At 42.9% G+C, this 19,918-nt stretch overlaps 1 protein-coding gene across 1 annotated transcript in view; it reads right to left on the minus strand.

Moving 5' to 3' along the window:
- RNGTT (RNA guanylyltransferase and 5'-phosphatase) overlaps positions 1 to 17,925 on the minus strand; it is a 2,413,358-nt gene extending 2,395,433 nt beyond the window's left edge. The window contains exon 1 of the mRNA XM_044066976.1: positions 17,473 to 17,925. Within this exon, the coding sequence (XP_043922911.1) occupies positions 17,473 to 17,536 (64 nt within the window). The 5' untranslated portion in view covers positions 17,537 to 17,925. The remainder of the gene's footprint in view (positions 1 to 17,472) is intronic.
- Between the last annotated feature and the right edge of the window lie 1,993 nt (positions 17,926 to 19,918).

Raw genomic sequence — 19,918 nt, forward strand, 5'->3', positions numbered from 1 at the left:
CACTCTGTAAATCTGTGTAAATAAACAATTTTACCGTCAACTGTTCGCAGAAATTGCTCCTCAATTCATTTGTATGTATAGTAACAAATCAAAGCTCAACATTTAAGATGTGTTTATTCCAAAAAACTAGGCTGCAATGCCCCTGCAATAAAATCCACAAGCACCATCAATATTTTCACTAAAATCATTGTATAAAGCATCACTTTACAGAGTCATAAATAAAAGCAAACAGTTAATTCAGCAACTGCAAAAGTTTAATAAAACAATCATAAGTCATAAAAGACAGCTCATAACTGGTGGGACATTTTTACAGGATGGTCTTCAAAAGGAAAAAAGTTGTTAAATTCAACAATACATCCAATTCTAATAGTAATGCTTGTTATCACTGTGCTAACAATATGGATGTGTGTGTTAACTTGGTGTATCAAAAAACAAAAGGTTTTGTTTTCCAATTTTTTTAGTCAGCAGTAATAAAACTTGACCTAAACAAAGAGTATATACTGTTTTATATTTTAAAACAAAAAAGGGAGAACTGTTTATATATATATATATATATATATTTTTTTTTGTGTCTTTCGGCTTTTCCCGGTTAGGGGTCGCCACAGCGGAACTCCGGTCCGCTAATGATTGGTAGTTGATTTTTACATGCCGAGTTACCAGCCCTGACTCACAACCTTCAACGAAGGTACGCCCATTCACTCATGTCTCCACGCAGAAGACGGTCTAATTGAGAATCAAACCGGACAGCGTCTTACTGTGAGGCGACAACACTACCGCAGCACCACCACCGCTGGCATATATATATATATTATATACATATACATATATATACACACACACACACACACACACACATATATACATACATATATATATTTTTAGACAAAACTTCTGTTTAATAACAGGAAAAAAATATATATTAGTGAAAATAATAGTGCATGTATATTTCTGTTTGCTAGTTAGATGCGTATACACTGTCTGCTAGAATATATGTAGGATAATACAGTCAGTTGATGCATGCATTTCTGTTTGCTAAAATATATACTAAAGGGTTAAACTATTCTTAGCTAAAAATCAAATAAAAACAGCATTCATCTGTAATGTAACATGAAACAGAACACTAAGTACCTTAACAGAAGACTGCATAACATTATTTTATCAGTACTGTGCATAATATATGGTTTAAAATTAGAAGTTATGTACTTACCATAACGTTCCATCTGAGTAGGTGTATTCATTTGTCTGCAACCTGTGGGTTATGGATCCGATATCGGATCCGAACCGGCATGGTTTTCCAGCTATGGATCCGAGCTCTCAGCTCCTCCCCTCACCCATAATGCCCTGCTCTCCCTACATGACCTCAGATCGAGTTTGCCATAAATCAACATACCCTAGAAAGGGTAACACGTACTCTGCAGGAAACTGACAAGACCAGGGGGATAGGAGGGCGGGATGGTTGCAGACAAATGAATACACCTACTCAGATGGAACGTTATGGTAAGTACATAACTTCTAAATCTGAAGTAGGAGATTCATTTGTCTGCAACCTGTGGGACAGAGTCCCCAGCTACCTGAATCTTGGGCCGTCATGGAAGGATATTCCGAGCACCATGAGCCAAAGGATGCTCTACCTCTAGATGTAATATCCAGCTTGTAGTGGGAAATAAAGGTATGGGATGAAGCCCAAGTGGCTGCTGAACAAATATCATCCAGAGGAATCCTAGCTTTAAAGGCTGCTGAGGTAGAAACTGACCGGGTTGAATGGGCATGTACTCCCTCAGGTGCGGGCCTCCCAGAAGCTTGATAAGCCAATAAGATGCATTGTGAAATCCAGCGTGATAAGGAGACTTTGGAAATTGGTTTACCCAAATTGAATTTAGCAAAGGAAATAAACAACTGGTCGGATTGCCTATGACCAGCTGTCCTGTTCAGATAAAAACGAAGCTGCCTGTGAACATCTAAGGAATGTAGCTTGTATTCACCCTTGTTTTGATATTTAGGGAAGAAAACAGGGAGGTTAATGGATTGATTAATATTAGCTTCAGAAGCTACCTTAGGAAGAAAGGACAGGTTGGTCCCGAGGAATACACGGTCCGGATGAAAGACCAAGTAAGGAGGCTTGATGGACAAGGCTTGGAGTTCCGAAACTCTCTTGGCCGAAGTAATGGCCACTAAAAAGGCTGTCTTGAGAGATAAAAATTTCAGATCTACCGTGGCTGCAGGCTCGATGGGGGGAGAGGTCAAGGCCTGAAGAACCAAAGAAATGGAGGAACCGCTTGCTTTACAGGGGGCCTAAGAAGAAAAGTACCTTTCAGGAAGATTTTACACAATTTGGCAGACATCAGTGGAGTGGAGTCATGACCAATATGATAGTGAGAAATTGCCGCAAGTTGTACTTTGACCGTGGAACTGCTGGCACCATCATTAAAAAGAGTGGTTAGGAAGTCAAGCACCAGAGGAAGGGGAACTGTGAAGGGGTCTAGACCTTGCCGCTCCGCCCAAATGGAGAACCGTTTCCACTTGCTGCGGTAAACTTTCCTGGGAGATGGTTTATGAGCCGCTACCAGGATGGCCTTAACGGGAGACGAAATACCGGGAGTCCTGATCAGGAGTGGAACTGGAGCCGCCAAGCAGTTAGCTTCAGGTTGTCCAGATTCGGGGTTGGTAGATGGGACAGGTGAGATATCAGATCCGGAATGGGATCTAGAATCCAAGGTGGATTCACTGAGTGAGACCTTAGGAAAGGGAACCAGATCTGTCGAGGCCAGAATGGGGCAATGAGAATCATTCTGCACCCCAACCGGGAGGCTTTCTGAAGAACTTGGAGCATCAGAGGCAAAGGAGGGTAAGCGTAAAGAAGACCGGGGGGCCAAGCATGCACCAGAGCGTCTCTTGGGGTATCTCCGGTCGGAGGTATTAGAGCGAAAAAACTGTCGCACTTGGTGTTTGAGGGAGACGCAAAAAAGATCGCAACAAGGAGTTCCTCACTGTGCGAAGATGCATTTCGCTACTTGAGCATTGAGAGACCACTCGTAAGGGGAGAGAATGGTGCGACTGAGCTTGTCCGCAAGGATGTTGGACCGACCCAGAATATGCGTTGCGATGAGAAAGCGGTTGGTGGAGATTGCCCATTCCCACACTCTCATGGCTTCTCGACAAAGAGGGTAAGACCTGGTCCCCCCCTGTTTGTTGATGTACCAGACGACAGACATGTTGTCCGACTGAATCGCAATAGTTCCCAAGGGAAGAAAGGCCTGAAGTGCTTGCAACGCTAAGAGCACTGCTCTCATCTCTAGAACATTGATATGCAGTAAGGTCTCTGAATCGTTCCACGTGCCTTGGACCGTCCGGCCTGCAAAATGCACCCCCACCCGAGGCGGGAGGCATCCGTGGTCACCGTGGCGAGAGGGGGAGAAGCACAAAAGTTGCGGCCTCTGTGGAGATCTTGGGAGTGGAGCCACCACAAGAGGGACCGCTTGCAAGCCTTGCTGATCGCAGTGGGATGATGCATAGGGAGAGCAAGATAAGACCACTGAACTAGGAGTGTCCATTGAAGGACCCGCATATTGAGCCTGGCGAGAGGTAGAAGAGCTATCGCTGCTGCCATGGACCCCAGAGCCCTCAGGACCAATTCCGCTGGAACTGAGCTGGAGTGGAGGATGGCCCGCACCTGGAGCTGTAGATTCTGAACTCTGTCCGCCGTGAGGAAGGCTCTCAACTGTCTCGTGTCTAACCTGGCCCCTATAAAATCTATGAGCTGCGTAGGGGCTAGGTTGGATTTTTCTGCATTTATCGTGATGCCCAGGCGGGGAGCTAGATGGAGAAAGGAGTCTCGCGCCAATAACAGTAGATGCCTTGTTGGGGTGGTAAGGAGCCAGTCGTCCAGGTATGGGAAGACCTGTACCCTCTGAAGCCTCAGGTGGGCCGCTACCACTGCTAATACTTTGGTGAACACCCTGGGGGCTGTAGTGAGACCAAAGGGAAGGACCCTGAATTGGTAGTGACTGGCTCCCAGCCGGAAGCGAAGAAACCTCCTGGAGCATCTGTCCATTAGAATGTGGTAGTACGCATCCTTGAGGTCTATAGAGCACATCCAATGATTTTCTCCCAGAAGGGGGAGAATGGACTGCAAGGTAACCATTCGGAACTTCTCCTTGGGAACTGCCAGGTTTAAGAGTGACAGGTCTAAAATTGGTCTTAGGTCCCCCGTCTTTTTTGGCACTAAAAAGAACCTGGAGTAGAACCCTGATCCGATCTGGTCTGGGGTGATGGGCTGGATGGCTCTTTTCTTCAGCAGATAGCCAATTTCTGCCAACGCGACCTCCCACTGACCGGGTGGAACGTCGGGGAGGGACTTTAATTTTGGGGTGTGATGAAACGGAATGAGGTATCCTCTGGATATGATGCGGAGGACCCAGCGGTCTGATGTTATGGACTCCCATGCCGCTAGGTGTTCCGAGAAACGCCCCCCCGACTGCCTCCAGAGTGGAGCAGTCGGGCAACCCTTCAGGGCTGCTGCGCGGGCCGTTCAGAGAAAGGTTCTCTGGACCCGAAGTTCCTGGGAGCCCCTCTGCCCCTAGGGCGGCGTCCTCCCTGTCCTCCTCTGCCACGGAAGGACTGGTTGTCCGGAGCGGGTTGGGACTGCTGCGACTTCTGGAACCACATCTTCTTTTGGCCCTTTTGGTTCCTAGAATAGGACCTCTGGGGCACAGAGAAGCAGATTCCGACGGCAGACAGCATCTTCCCGTCCTTCTCGCTCTGGGTCAAAGTATCGCAAACAGTTTTGCCAAAAAGGGCAGAACCATCGAAGGGAGCATTCGCGAACGACGCCTTGAAGGGCTCCGTGAAATCACAATGGCGGAGCCAGGCCTGTCGTCTAGTAACTAGGCCTACCCCTGCGGCTCTAGCGGCTCCCTCCGTACCATGGGACAGTAACCGCATAGAGGTATTAGTCACGGACCTGAGAGTGGCCATACGGGTGGAGTGCAACAGTTTGTCCTCCTCCGACATGGACTCTGGGGGGGATGCAGCGTATTCCTGGATAAGATCACTCTGCATCCTAATCACATGTGCGAAGTAGTTCAGCGCCCTCACTGAAAAGGTCGCTGAACTAAACATTCGCTTCCCGAAGCGGTCCATCATCCGAGACTCCTTGCTCGGGGGATGGACTGAGGGACTCTCCTGAGCAAGTTCCCTCTTGGTGGCTGCTGCCGTCAACATGGCATCTACCGGAGGCCCCTTGCTCCAGTGGGCACGGTCAGCCGGGGGACTAAGGATGCGGTCTGGCCTTTTTGGGATTGGCTCCACTGTGTCCGGTTCTTTCCACGCCCTGGTGGTAATCAGGTCCACCAGGGGGTCGGCAGGAGGGGACACCCAAGAGGTAGACGGGCCCGCTTCAAATGCCTCCAAGAACACGGACTCGTCCGAGGAAGACTTGGGGGCAGACCCCCCCCCTTATGCGAAGCATTTCCATGATGTCTCCAAAGGAGACATCCTTGGGGGGTGATCTTGGGGAGCCTTCCCCTTCCTCCAAATCCGTGTCTTCTGTGAGAGACTCAGGGGAGTCTATGTGCCTCCTTTTACACGTATGCTTGCGAGGTGCATCCTCAGGGGGGCTGTCCGAGGACCCCTCGCAAGTGGTTTCATGTTCCAAAGGACCAACTTGGGGCAAAGGAGCGGGCTGTCCCAGTGGCCGGATGGTGGAAGCCTGGCCCAGTGCAGATGGAGCGCGGGACGGAGCCGAAGCAAGTGCCGGGGGTCCGGAAACCCTCAACAGGGCCCTCTCCACTACATCAAAAGCCGAGGGGGAGCCAACCTCGACCAAAGGATCCGATAATCGGCTCCCCCTCGGATCCGAAGAGTGGATCGGAGCCGGCACCGAAGCACTCGGATCCGAGGGGGCAGTGCGCTCCGACACCGACGGCGCCGAAGGAGCACTGATCCCCCCGAATCCAGGCTCCGAGAGGTCGGATCCGAAGCACTCGAGGGCAGGGTCGGATCCGAAGTACCCAGTACTATCGGCGCCGAACCACCCCTGGCTCCGAAGCTGCTCGGCTCCAACTGCTCTGAACCCGGGTAGCGGGTCGGAGAAGGAGCTATAGGTTTAAAGAAAGGGGTTGAGCTCCCCCCCAGAGGGGGGGGGGCAGGAGCACTCCCATCTGCATCTGGGCCTGGATGAACCTTCTCATCATCTGGTCCAGATCAGCGTCAGATAAACTGTACGTAGATCTCGACGAGGCTACCGAGGTAGGCCTTGAGTGCCTCCTCGATAGCCTCGACAGAGATCGGGTCTCCTCCTCCTCAGGTCACGGTGAGAAGCACACTGGAGACCGGAGCCGAGGAGGGGGAGAACCAGCAGACAAGGAGGCCGGAGGAGAAGCCCGCTTGGCAGGCGGGGCCGAAACAGAGGTCTCGGCCCGCCGCTTATGGTGCTTCTCCCTCCGGTCCTTTTTTCTTGCTTCCCTCTCCTCCAAACCACTAGAGGGAGGTTGAGTCCCAGGTGGAGGAGGGGGAGCAGGAGAGGAGGGAACCGTAGACACGGTACCCCCTGAAGGAGCGGTAGCCGAAGCCGAGTCCGGGGGCAAAAGTCCCGCCAGGACCAGCTTCGACCTCTGCTCCTTCAATGCCCTGGGGTTGAACCCTGCACAACTGGAACATCCAGAAGTGAGGTGTTCAACCCCAAGGCATCGAACACACCGAGTGTGGCCATCAGCAGGAGAAAGCTTATGGCCACACTCGGAGCACTTTGAAAAGAAAGCCTTAGGGGGTTCAGACATCCTAAGGATACTTCTACTACTTTTTTTTTTTTTTTTGAAAATTAAAAAAAAAATAATAAATGCTAACTAGCCAAGCAAACACAGGCCCAAACACACTCTACGCACCAGCGAGGGGAGGGATAACTAAAAGTTATAAAAGTTATTAAAACTTTAAGCTATAAGGATAGGGAACCTACAACTTTCACACAAAACTAACTAAAAATTTTTAAACTTGACACTGTAAAAGGAGAATAACAATCACTTAGCTGAAGAGCTCTGAAATCCAATCTGGTCACCAGCGCGGCAAACTAGATCTGAGGTCATGTAGGGAGAGCAGGGCATTATGGGTGAGGGGAGGAGCTGAGAGCTCGGATCCATAGCTGGAAAACCATGCCGGTTCGGATCCGATATCGGATCCATAACCCACAGGGTGCAAACAAATGAATCTCCTACTTCAGATGTTTAGTTTGCAAAGTTTAGTGCAGTGATCAGACTTTAGTTTTCTACAAGGCAACAGTATTAAGCTGCAGCATCAGCATATCTGCAATTAATTTTTCACACACTTTACTCTATCCTGTCCCTAATTAAGAACATCAACAACACCCCTCTAATTATCTCCACCAACCTGGAAACTAAGCCTAACTCCTTCACTATAAATCCAAAACATACCTCAACAATAAAAAAAATCTATCCAAACTTAAACCTTCATCCCTCGCAGCTGACCTGCTTCCAAGCAATTTCCTAAAATTGGCTACAGACACCATCACCTATTTCATATCAATCGTAACGAACCTAACTATAACACAAAGATAATATCCCTAAACTTTGGAAAATCTCCTTCATAATCCGCCTCCACCGAATTCATCAAATACAGACCAATCGGTATTCTCTCACCCATAGCAAAAATTCTTGAAAAATGTATACATTCACAGCTGCTAGACCACCTCCATAAAAACAACCTCTTGTCTCCTTCTCAACACAGGTTCAGACCAAAACATAGTACAACAACAGCTTTAGTTAGCTTTACAAACACAATGAAATACCATAGAAACAAAACCCACTTTACTCTTCCTCGACATGTTGAAACCATTTGATTCAACACAGTTTCCCACCAAAAACTTATTAATGAAGTAGCCACCTTAAACCTTTACCATTATGCCCGACCCTGGAAGTCAGATGGCAAGCTGAAATCTCCACTCTTCTACCAGTTTCCATGGGCGCACCTCACAGCTCAAACCCTGGACCACTCTTTTTCAATCTTTACACACAAACTCTGTAAAGCTACTCAGTATGCAACCACTATACAATATGCAGACAATTCCTCCATCATATGTGTAGCTCCCTCTTTTTCCAACCTCATACAAAAAAACACAATAATCCTCATACAAAAAAACACAATAATCCTTCCTAAACATCAAAAAATACCTTTCCGACTGTGAGCTCATTCTCAGCCCTAACTAAACAAAACTTATGCTTTTCACCAGTATTAAACAAAATGACCACAATCTCCCCTTCACATAATAATCCTCATACAAAAAAACACAATAATCCTTCCTAAACATCAAAAAATACCTTTCCGACTGTGAGCTCATTCTCAGCCCTAACTAAACAAAACTTATGCTTTTCACCAGTATTAAACAAAATGACCACAATCTCCCCTTCACAATCTAAAACACAATGGAGTCAATTAGGCACAAACTTCTTGGTGTCACAACAGACAATGACCTCAGCACTAACAAACAAAAAGGTCCACATCAAGCTAGGTTCACTATACAGAGTCAAACCCTTCCTAACCAACACCACCAGACAGTCCATCTCTAGAACACATTTACTCTCCACACTCTTAAATGCAGCACCAGTATTTACTAACCTAAGAAAAACAGACCTAAATAAACTGGAGAAATGGTATAACAAAATAGCCAGATTTGCCACTAACCTACCAGATCACCCCACTGCTCAGCACTACACCTCCTAAAATGGCTTGAACTCCTTAAACCAACTAGCCCTACAACACTCCGTTACACATCATCCAGACAATTGTCCATCTCTTAGTAATCTTATCAAGCCCCATACCAACTGTCATACTGTAAGATCATCCCAAAAGCTTCTACTAAACAGAAACTTAAGCCCAATAACAGCCATGGCAACTCCTAATACTCCAACAAAATAGCAAAATCCTGGAATTCGATGCCTCAAAAAAATACTAAATACGTCCAACCGATCCAATTTCAATATAAATAAATAAAAATGCTGGCAGGCAGAATTTCACAGGCACAAATCACTCAGGTGATGATTTAATGATAAAAATCCACAAGAAAAACAAATAAAATGTGAGTGCTTTCATTAAACAAGAGTTAACACTTGTTTAACGAAAGCGCTCACATTTTGTTTTTCTTGTGGATTTTTATCATTAAATACACCTTTGGTTTATCAAGTGTTTAACAAAAGCGCTCACATTTTGTTTTTCTTGTGGATTTTTATCATTAAATACACCTTTGGTTTATCATCACCTCACTGATGTGTGCCTGTGAAAGTCTGCCTGCCAGCATTTTTATTTAGTTTGTTTTGCTGCTTCTGTTTTTTTTTTTCAATTTCAAGATAACACTAACAGAACATCTAAACAATAACTGGCTCTGCTCCTGCAACAAACCAGGCTAAATCACTCCCCCTCTTTCTACTGCCTTAACTCTTCCTTATCATAATTAGTGTCTTAACCTCTTAACTCTCTTTACTGCCTCCTCTACCAGTATAACTTTTTACCCCTTTCACTTTTCTCTTAGCCTTACTCAAATATTTCTCTCAACAGCCTGAATAATCCAAACTCTACTTCCTATGTAACTGGCCACACCTCAATAATCTGCCTCCATACATTTGCCTACAAGGCTTGTTTTCTGATTTTTTTTTTCCTTTTTAATTCATCATCATCATCATCATCATCATCCCCTTTTTTCCATTTACATGGGGTCGGGGTATCGTATTAACTGTCGCCAACTCTCTCGATTCAGTGCCACTCTACAGCCTTCTTCAACACTCATGCCTGTCGCAGATCTTCTTTCACACAATCCATCCACCTCTTTGCTGGATGCCCTCGCTTCCTCTTACCTTCTTCCTGTCTGTCCCAAATCTCTCTCACCAGATTGTCTTCTGCTTTTCTACATGTGCCCATACCATCGTAATCTGTTTTCTTTGATCTTTTCTGCAATTGGAGCTACTTTAGCTTCTGCTCTTGTGTCCTCATTTCTTCGCCTGTCCCACAGTGTGCATCCTACCACCTTTCTCAGGCACTTCATTTCCATCACCTCTAGCTTCTTCAACTATTCTGCCTTTACTACCCAGGTTTCTGTACCATACAGTGGTACTGGTCGCACCACTGTCTTGTACATCTTGCTTTTCAGCTTCTTTGGCATTCTTCTGTCATATACTACACCTGATATTTTATGCCAGTTGGCTGCAGCCCCTCTGATTCTAGCTTTGACCTCTTCATTCAGACTACCCTTCTCCTCAACCACCCCTCCCAGATACTTGAAGCTGTTTACCTGTTCCACTATCTTCCCATCTATCTCTATTCTCAGCTTCTTCTGATTTCCCCAATCTGCTGCCATTACCACTGTCTTATCTGTGCTTAGTTTCATCCCATGTGCCTTCAGATTTGCATTCCATTCTCCTATCCTTTGCTGAAGTTCTAGATCAGAGTCTGCCTGTACTGGCACATCGTCTGCATACAGCAGCTTTGTTGCTCTGACCCCTCCAACCTGTTTGCTGATGTAGTCCATTACCAGTATGAACAGCAGTGGGCTCAGAGCTGAACCTTGGTGTACACCCACTCCCACTGGGAACCCCTCAGTGAGGCCAAACACTGTTCATACTTGAGTCACTGGGTCCTTGTACATAGCCTGTACTAATTCTACCAATGTTTCTGGGACTTCAAACCACTGCAGTACTGCCCAGATCAGCTTTCTTGGGACCTTGTCATATGCTTTCTCCAAGTCTAGGAAAGCCCAGTTTGACTCTCTCCTCTTCTCTAGTTTCTTCTCAAGTATCTGTCTTAATGCAAACATCGGGTCAATGGAAGCAACCAAAATGACATTCATAAAATATCTGTCAACCACATGACAAAAGGATTCTGGACAAAGCCAAAAATAACGAGAGGCGAGACAAAGGCCCAAAAACAGGGACAGATTTTAAATATTGTTCTTCTAAATATGAAGAAAGATGCTAGAATGGCATTTTTCGGAAGGATATGACATCTGAAATGCAGCCGGTCGTTACTTAACTTCAGTTTTCAAAAGCTTGCCAGAAAATGACAAATTTATGAGTAACAGACCACAAATACAAGCCAAAAATCTAAACGTTTTGCAAAATACTGAACAAATGAGAGGTATCACCAAGCATGAACTGCAACAATAACTGTGAAAATACGACAGTAAAACACTCAAGTTCTCCAACCCATCAACACTGGTTCTAAAGTGGAAACTGTATGGTATGTATACCTCAAACACACTGGAGATCACTAAAGTGCCTGATGCATGACACCTAAGCCCTCTCATACAGTTCTGGGCCATCAAACCACTTCATGTTCTAGAAGCAATCCAAAAAATAAATTCCAAAAATGAAACAAAGGCTTGAGAAAACATCAGGATGTAAAAGATGTATGCATCATGGCCCCATTCTGACACCTACTTTTTTCATTTCAAAATGACCACAAAACCTTGAAACAGTGTACATTGATTCTTCATATAGATGACATAACACTGCTGGACTCCAGGAAAGATAGTCTCAGATATCTAGTGATATGCTGAGCATTTGGATAGGATATGAATATTAAATTCCAGCTAAATGTTAAAAAAAAAATAAAAAAAATTGTCAAACTCAATAAACTGAACTCTTGAAATCTACCAGCATCAAACATGTACTGAAACAGAAGCAAATTCATACGAATCAAACATTTCTTAGTGTTTGAGCCTCATAAAAGAGGGTGATATAAAAACTGATCTTATCTGTTTTGTCAACAGACACATGTAACCTGCACCCCAACATACTGCATTAGCTATCTCCAAACACACGGCAATGCTAAAATACTAAGAAAGCACAGCTACAATTTATATCAAAAGTCAGGATGGCTATTCCTGAAAGGCAGATGACTGACTATAACAGTAACCTAATTAAGCATGAACCCACAAGTGGGTCTAGGAATATCAGGATTTACCCACACTTGGCATGGTTTGATCACAAGGGCGAAGCCACAGTGGTTAAACAAAGCCAAGCATGGTTAAATCCTCTATACCCATACCCTCTTGATGGTTATTACTATTACACAATAACATTATTTACGAAATTGCTTACCTTTCTTAAATAATGTATTTGTATAACAGAGCTGTAGTGTTCCTCCTCAGTTTCCCATTCTTTCGTGTTTTCTAAGGTATTGAGGTTATCTATGAGATTTACATTCCCACATTTGTACAGTACATCAGTGCTGTTCAACAGAAGCAATGGAGAAAAAAAGAATCTCCATTGCTTCTTTTTCAGTATAAGGCAAAACTGTGAACATTCTCTGAAAATCCACACAGTTCAGAGGTACAACTGTGTGCAGAGACAGTGTAGAAATTCAAAGAAAATCAGGTACAGTAAACTCTCAGTTAACCGGCACCCATGGGGATTGGTAGATGCCGGATAACAGTAGGGTTGCTTGAGAGTTGCTATTAAAAATAGGCCTGACTAATACCGTACCCTATAGTATTTGTTTGGTTTGACTTGTTCTTAGGTTGGGGAGAGAGGGAATTTATTCCTATCTTCCTTTTTAAAACTGTAAAACTCTAAAAACACAAGATATGTTTCTGCGGGGAAGGGGGTGGCAGAAAGTGCAACACATAAAAATTGTTTTGTATTTCTTCGATTTTTTTTTTCTGGTTGCTTCAGTTCCAGTTAACTCCGAGTTTACTGCAAGTTTCTTTTTCTTTAGATTTTTCTTTTCTTTTGTCTGCCTTCTGTAGCATATAGCAATATAAAAGTCTGGCCATTCAATGGTACTTCAGCAGCTGGACTTTTTTCTATTGATATATACTCGATTTACAAACAGGAATGCTGGTTGGTCTGTCCAATCAGCATGTACATTTCTGAATAACAATGACCCGTCATTGTAGAACTCATCCTATATTAAACTCTGGTTTCATGTTCTTCACCGTTCTACATCTAAACCTTAACTACAAAGTGTTCATTAAAGACAGAAAGGTCTTGCTTATGCTTAGAAGGCAACTGGGCTTTAACAGTACCTTAAATATTGTTCCCCCAAATTCTAGAACAGCCTTACCAGTTAGGCCTATTAATTCTCTTCCACAAACATCCCCACAGACTTATACTGAACACCAAATAAAATGTATTCATCTGCAGCCGCTGCATTGTAAACTGTCACAGATATTGAAGACAACTTAAATATTCTCATTAAGGAACATCATCATATACTACTGTTAAAGTACCCAATCAAAGGAATTCAGCAGTTGCACTTTTTATCATGCTATTTCAACTGTTCTTCACATATTCACCCAAAATCCAAACATTAGCAAAATTATATCAGCGAGAGTTACACTCCTGGAAATCCTTTTCTTAGTCTACTGTTTCACACAAGCTATCAAATACATTCTTGGCATACCTGCCAAGTTATCCATATTACTTTTAGTCCTGTACTAAGCAAGCACAACAGAGATTTGGACATAGTTCACCTATCTGGTTAACAAACAGCTTGTTTACCAAGATGGTTATCAAAAACAATTTCTTCTAGTTCTACTTTCTCTTTAAATCATTTTGTCAAAAAAAGGAAAGCCTGTTTGCTGAAAAAAAATGTAAATGCTGTTGTTTTCATTTGAGAATGCAAAGGCTTCCATACCACAGCTATTACATTATCTTTGGTTACCGCAAGTCAGACAAAGAAAACTGTTCGCCAATTATTTTTTGGGATTCTGTAGTTTGTTCAACTACAGTTTATTTAAAGTATTAATTTCCTACTTTTTCTCTTAACTATCCTTCTGTCCCAAACTCCTGCATACAAAACTTTATACTTTTATTCTACAAACTTATAATTTGTTAGTGTAAGTATAAATACTACACTTTGTCTGCTCAGTGCATCTTCTGTATCAAAAAATTATCATAAAAATCCAGACAAAAACAGGTAAACAGTAACAGATGGATAACATACCAAGTCAGCAAATGAATAATACCACTGAGGATGACGACTTAATATGGGCAAAAATGACTGATTTCAAACACTGGCTGTCTTTCTGGTATCATTCTAAGGCGATCCAATATTTATCAGCTTAGGAGGACTGGTATCATTCTAAGGCGATCCAATATTTATCAGCTTAGGAGGACTGGTATCATTCTAAGGCGATCCAATATTTATCAGCTTAGGAGGACATAGTTAAAAGACCACACTGCTTTGCCAAGGATGGTTTACAACATTCTCCTCTAGGCTTTCAAATACTGGCTAAACCTTTGACCACCCTGTCCCCCACAGTGCCTTTTTAGGCAATGCCAAACTGACAAATCTACCAACATGGCAAAATCAACTCAACTGTCCCTCAAGGTGTTACTTCTCAATGCTAGAAGCATAAATAAAAACATGGTTTAAAGCGGCACAGAGTTGCCCAGCAGTGCAAGACTTCAGTGCCTTCCACACTTTTAGACCAGTAGCTGCACAGACAAGGGCTAAAGGTGGAGGTGTCACAATATGCATCAATAAGAAGCATACCTCTAGAGTAGTCAAAAAAGGATGATGCGCTGGGCTTTCTCCACATACAGATCATCATGGACAAAATCTTGTACCATATCCTAACCAACTATAAATTACTCTCATGTCCCAAGAAGCTCAAAATCCATACATGGATGTACTGGAGACACTTACCATCCAAACCAACACTTTAATTACCCCTCTATAGTTTGGGAAAATAGAAGCACAAATATTCACAGACTTCATAAATATAAACACCCTTGACCAAATAGTGAATACACTCACTAGAAGCCCCAACATACTAGACTTAATGCTCACAAATATGGGATAACTCTTCAAAAAGAAATAATATGATGGCAAAAAGAATCGGGAAAAGTAACTCCCATAAAGGTAAAAAACTCTCTCAAACTAAACATGCATCTAAGAGGACAAATTAGGTCAAACAAAGCCAACTTTGAGGTTAAGATAGCTTCCCAGGTGAAAGATAACCATAAGGCCTTTTTAGCTATGTCAGAAACCTAAAGGGCATCATACAGCAATCTGCTGAACTGGTGGTTAATGGTGCCACATTTCGCCAAGCCTGGTGATATAGTGAACTGGTTAGCAAACAAATTCACTTCCAACTTTACCCCCCTCACCCCCAACCATCTCCCCAAAGAATACACTCAAACATAATCCCTTCAAATATAACTAAGGAGCATGTTTGTGCTTGCTAAAGCCAAGAACACAGTCTCAATTGACTCAGCAACATTCCAGAATGCGTCTTGAACAGTCCATTATTTAACTATAGTCTTAAAACCGACTTTGTGCTATGGGAATGGAGAACAGAGACAGTCACTCCCCTTCACAAGGGAGGAACTTCAACAGATCCTGGAAACTACAGACCCATTAGTCTCTCTAGTCTTATTTGCAAAACCATGGAAATTATCAATAATGACAAACCGCCAGAGACTAGATCCATCTCAGTTTGGCTTCGTCAAAAGGTCATACTTACTGAGTCTGATGGACTTATTTGAAAAGGTCACCAAGGCAATGGATGAGGGGAAGACTGTGCAAACTGTCTATCTAGATCTGGTCAAAACATTTGATAAAATACTCCACTGGGGCACTGTCAATAAATTTATGGAACTACATATAAACCCCTTTATAACATCTAGCGCACTCAATAATAGGACCCAGGAGATTAGAATCGGGGAGGCCACCTCCAAAAAGAGGACCGTTACTGATGAAGCCCTCAGGGCACTGTGCTAGGTCCACTAATAGGACCCAGGAGATTAGAAATCGGGGAGGCCACCTCCAAAAAGAGGACCGTTACCGATGAAGCCCTCAGGGCACTGTGCTAGGTCCACTCCTCTTTGGCATCTACTTCTGAGATGTCAAAGGCCTTTGGCTAACCAAGACTGCAGATAACTGCAAAATCGGAGCAGTCACTGAATCTCTCCAAGATGAGAACTCCCTTCAGGAATGCCTAACACAAACACTTTGTGTCAATGGCATGGCTTCAAACTCAATACCAAGAAATGAATTACTGCACCTTTTAGGAAGCTGGACGCTGTGGGTAATTATGTCATCAATAAAATACCCCTAAAAGTTGATTCACTAGTGAAGGATCTGGGAACTCATGTAGCTAGAAACCTAGCCTTCAACTGACATTTGCCCAAGGTAGTAAGAAAATCCTTCAGTGTTGCTCAACTTATAAACAAGGCCATGGCATCTAGATCCGGAGAGATCATCATAACACTATAGACGGCCCTCATCAGACCCATCTCAGAGTATAATGCCCCCTTCGGTATGTAGCGGATAAGGCACATACAGCAGCTAGAACGTCCACGGAGGTTCCTTAAAAGGAATACAGGGAATAAACACAATGTCCGATGCTGATCGTCTGAAAGCCCTATCTTTTTATTTGGTATAATGCAGACTTCTGAGAACTGATCTTTGCCTGGCATACAAGGCATCCCTGCACCATGCTTTGATGAAACCTTTGCATATCCGCAAAACAAACAGCATTAAGAACTACTAGATTAAAAGACCTAAATTTTGCTTGTGACATAAATAGAACATGTTGGAGAGAGAAACATACGTCTCAGAGAATTCACATTCTCTGGAACAGGCTCCCCATCTATTTGGAGCAGAGTTGCTCCCTATCCCTATTTAAGTACATAGGCCAATGGATGGTCAACCAAAAATTCACTCCTCGTCTGGCATCTATGTCTCTGATGGACAAAGGTAGTCAGTAAATCACCCCTACATAAATCAAATTTGTGAGTCACATTTGGGTTGCACGGCTATGACCCTGTTATAACATTACATTTAATTCTACTCAGTATACTATCATCACCCGTACTTATCCAACTTTTAAGCAGTACCAAAATATGACATGCTAACCATACAAGACGGAGGTTCAGTGGTTAACACCTCCACCTCACATGACATTTCAATGAAGTTCTTAAAAATTCATAATTTTATTTCTGGAATCAAGTTATGGCTACCATACTAAAAAGGTTACACAATTGCTGGCAAAGACATGTCAAGTTTTACAGAAATCAATGTAGCATGCAGCTATCTAACAACTGCACAATAAGTAGTTTGTTTCTAAATAGCCCTGTGTATTCTAGAGAGGATATGGAAATACAAAAGCGTGACACCATGTCACAGTCCTTTAATCACGCTATAAATTAAAACGTTATTCAGATCTATGCATTTTGTAGGTCCGGTCTTACTTAAAAATCAAGATGTGGTCAAAAAATGCAAAAATCATTGCCAAAAACTAGGAGGATTTGAGATACAACTCACAACAACAAAACACTAGGCACTTATGTTTAGATGCCCGTCTTCCTGGAGAGTACAAGTGATTCCAGATGGCATATCTTGGTTGCTGAAATTTTCTAGTTACTACAGTTAGCTACTAGCTGATAATTTGATTCCAGCTGAAGAAATCATAGTTTTCTTAGCCATAAAGCAAACATTATCCGCCAATAAGTATAGAACACCTACCTGCTACAGGTTGTCCCCGTCGTGGGCAGTTGAGCCATCGTGGGGGAATCTTATTATATGCCATCTCAAAGCTTAGGTATAAACTTTCCAAGATAAACTTGAACTGTCAGACTCCTATCGCTTTTAGCCACCACGTGCTAATGAATAATTAACTTCTAAAAAATACAGTTGCCTATCAATATAGTACACTTTATTATCCCCACCATTTAGATTGCTGTTTTACAAAAGTATGCGGCCTGAGTGAGGGGATATTAATATTAAAGCTGATCTAAATAAAAAATAGAGTGCAATAAGAACTACACTCTAATACTCTTTAAAATCACTAACCCCTAACACAAATGCATGACCACCAAACTGTACTCTGCCGCAGCTCGATGATTTGGACACTTTGACTGCAAGTAACATCCAATCAATGTGAAGTACACAGTTGAATTACTCCATGTTTACCCACAATGCACCATGGTTGCGCTTGATGGGAGGGTTTGTTCAGAAAGTCGAAAGGAGTATTTTAAGTTTAGTAGTCAGTGTGTACACTTGAGATTTATTTTGTTTTATCAGCAATGTAGTGGTGCTTTGGGAAAAGGCCACTGGTAGGCCAGTTAACTCCTCTGGCTAAAGCGGTAAGTTGGTTTTAGTCTGCTAATGAATGCAATAATAAATATTACTTAATGTTTTTGCTGTAGATCCGCCCCAGTGGGTGGAGTTTGTATTAGGCTGTAAGCGGGCTGTTTCGGTTTTTGTTTTGAATGGCTCAAACAGCGCGAATGAAGTTGCGGAAGGTTTTTGTTTCGTTTTTAATGGGTATTTATGTTGTCATGGAAAGTCTTTTAATTTCGTGAAGTTTTTGAATACTTTGTTTTTTAAGCTCAGAAGTGTGCAGCACATTGAAATGTGATATACTGTTATTTCACCAGACTGTTTTAAATAATGTTTCTGGTTAAAACACCCTTTTAGGTTATAGTATTAATGCATACTTTATGGGGGGGGAGTAATGTCTCTGGTTAAAACTCATAGTAATAATGCATACTTTCTGGGGGAGGCGGACGATGGCAGTGATGTGTCGATTACGATGGCATAATGCTAACTTTTTCTTCACGGATGAGGGCAAAGCAATAAATAAGCGGAGAAAATGCTGCAAATTTGGGGCACTTTGGTATAATAGTAGTGTAGTACCTCGCAGGATGCGCACTTTGCGCAGTAGCAAATCCCGCCCCAACCGCGCCTCCCTGCAGCAGCTGTATGAATATTGATTTCTGTGCCGAAAGTACTGTCATGAATATTGATGGCCAGACAACACCCGCGTAAGTTAAAAAAAATCAACATTACAAAAACTATTGCAGAACTATATTGACATAATATAGTAAACAAAATTAATTTTCATTTATGGATAAAGGCAACAGCACCCGCGTAAGTAAAAAAAAAAAAAAAAAATCGGTTTTTATTACGGACAGCATTTCATCTGCAAATATTGCAGAATTGTTCTCACAAAATTAGCTTGTAAAAAGGCAACAACGCAAACCGCGTAAGTAAAAAAAAAAAAAAAAAAAAAAAAAAAAAAAATCATCGTTTTTTATTAGGACTGCATTCAAAAGCATTAAAAATTACAAAAATAGTACTCTACTTACAAAATCACGGTTAAAAATCATCTGTTTACTTCAGTCACGGTGGCCCGGGGAGAAAAGCTCTACTTAGTTAATGCAACAGACAATGATAATACATAATGTAAAGTAAAGACTTTGTTATTGAGCAGTATTTTGTGCATAATAGAACAGTACGCAAAGAAAGATCATATTAGCAATATATACAAGTGAACATTAAGTTAGTCATCAAAATATACAGACAAGAGATCACAAAAATCATCTGCTTACTTCAGTTGCTGCTGATGTGAATCCTGAAAGTCCTTGATGTGTCCAAGCAGGCACAGGAACAGATCTTCATCCTGCTTTCCTTATTTTTCACGCCACATGAACTCATCCAAGTGACTCTCCACATGCCTCATAGTCCTATTCATCACCCTGAACCGTTTCTTGCAATGAGTTTGTATGGGCGCCTGTCCCATGGTCCACAAAAGTCTGGTTGTGGTTCACAGTTCTGTGAGTGTAATTCATACCAGCCATTTGAGCGATGCCCCTGTAGCAGCCCATTCGTCTGAAACTGTGACTGTCCCAGCTAACACATGAGCCTGGATAATCGGCAATAAAGTGGCTGCATCCCTTTTCTCCACAAAAGTGAGGTACCTAGTTTTCTCTGTGCAGTTGTATATGCCGAAAATCCATCTGTCCATTCTGGCCAAGGTTCGTCACGATTATACTTGGCTTTAACCTGTCTACATTCACCTGTCTGCACCTCCTGACCTGGACCGCCCAGCAGCATGGGGTCCTGCAGAAGTTTCCAGCTGCAGACATCTCTTAGAAACTGATCTTTTCAGGCTTGTTGGCTGTTGGTG

Source organism: Protopterus annectens, chromosome 1.part0 (assembly GCF_019279795.1).
Source record: "Protopterus annectens isolate FY-2018-M chromosome 1.part0, PAN1.0, whole genome shotgun sequence".
NCBI classification, from domain to species: domain Eukaryota; kingdom Metazoa; phylum Chordata; order Ceratodontiformes; family Protopteridae; genus Protopterus; species Protopterus annectens.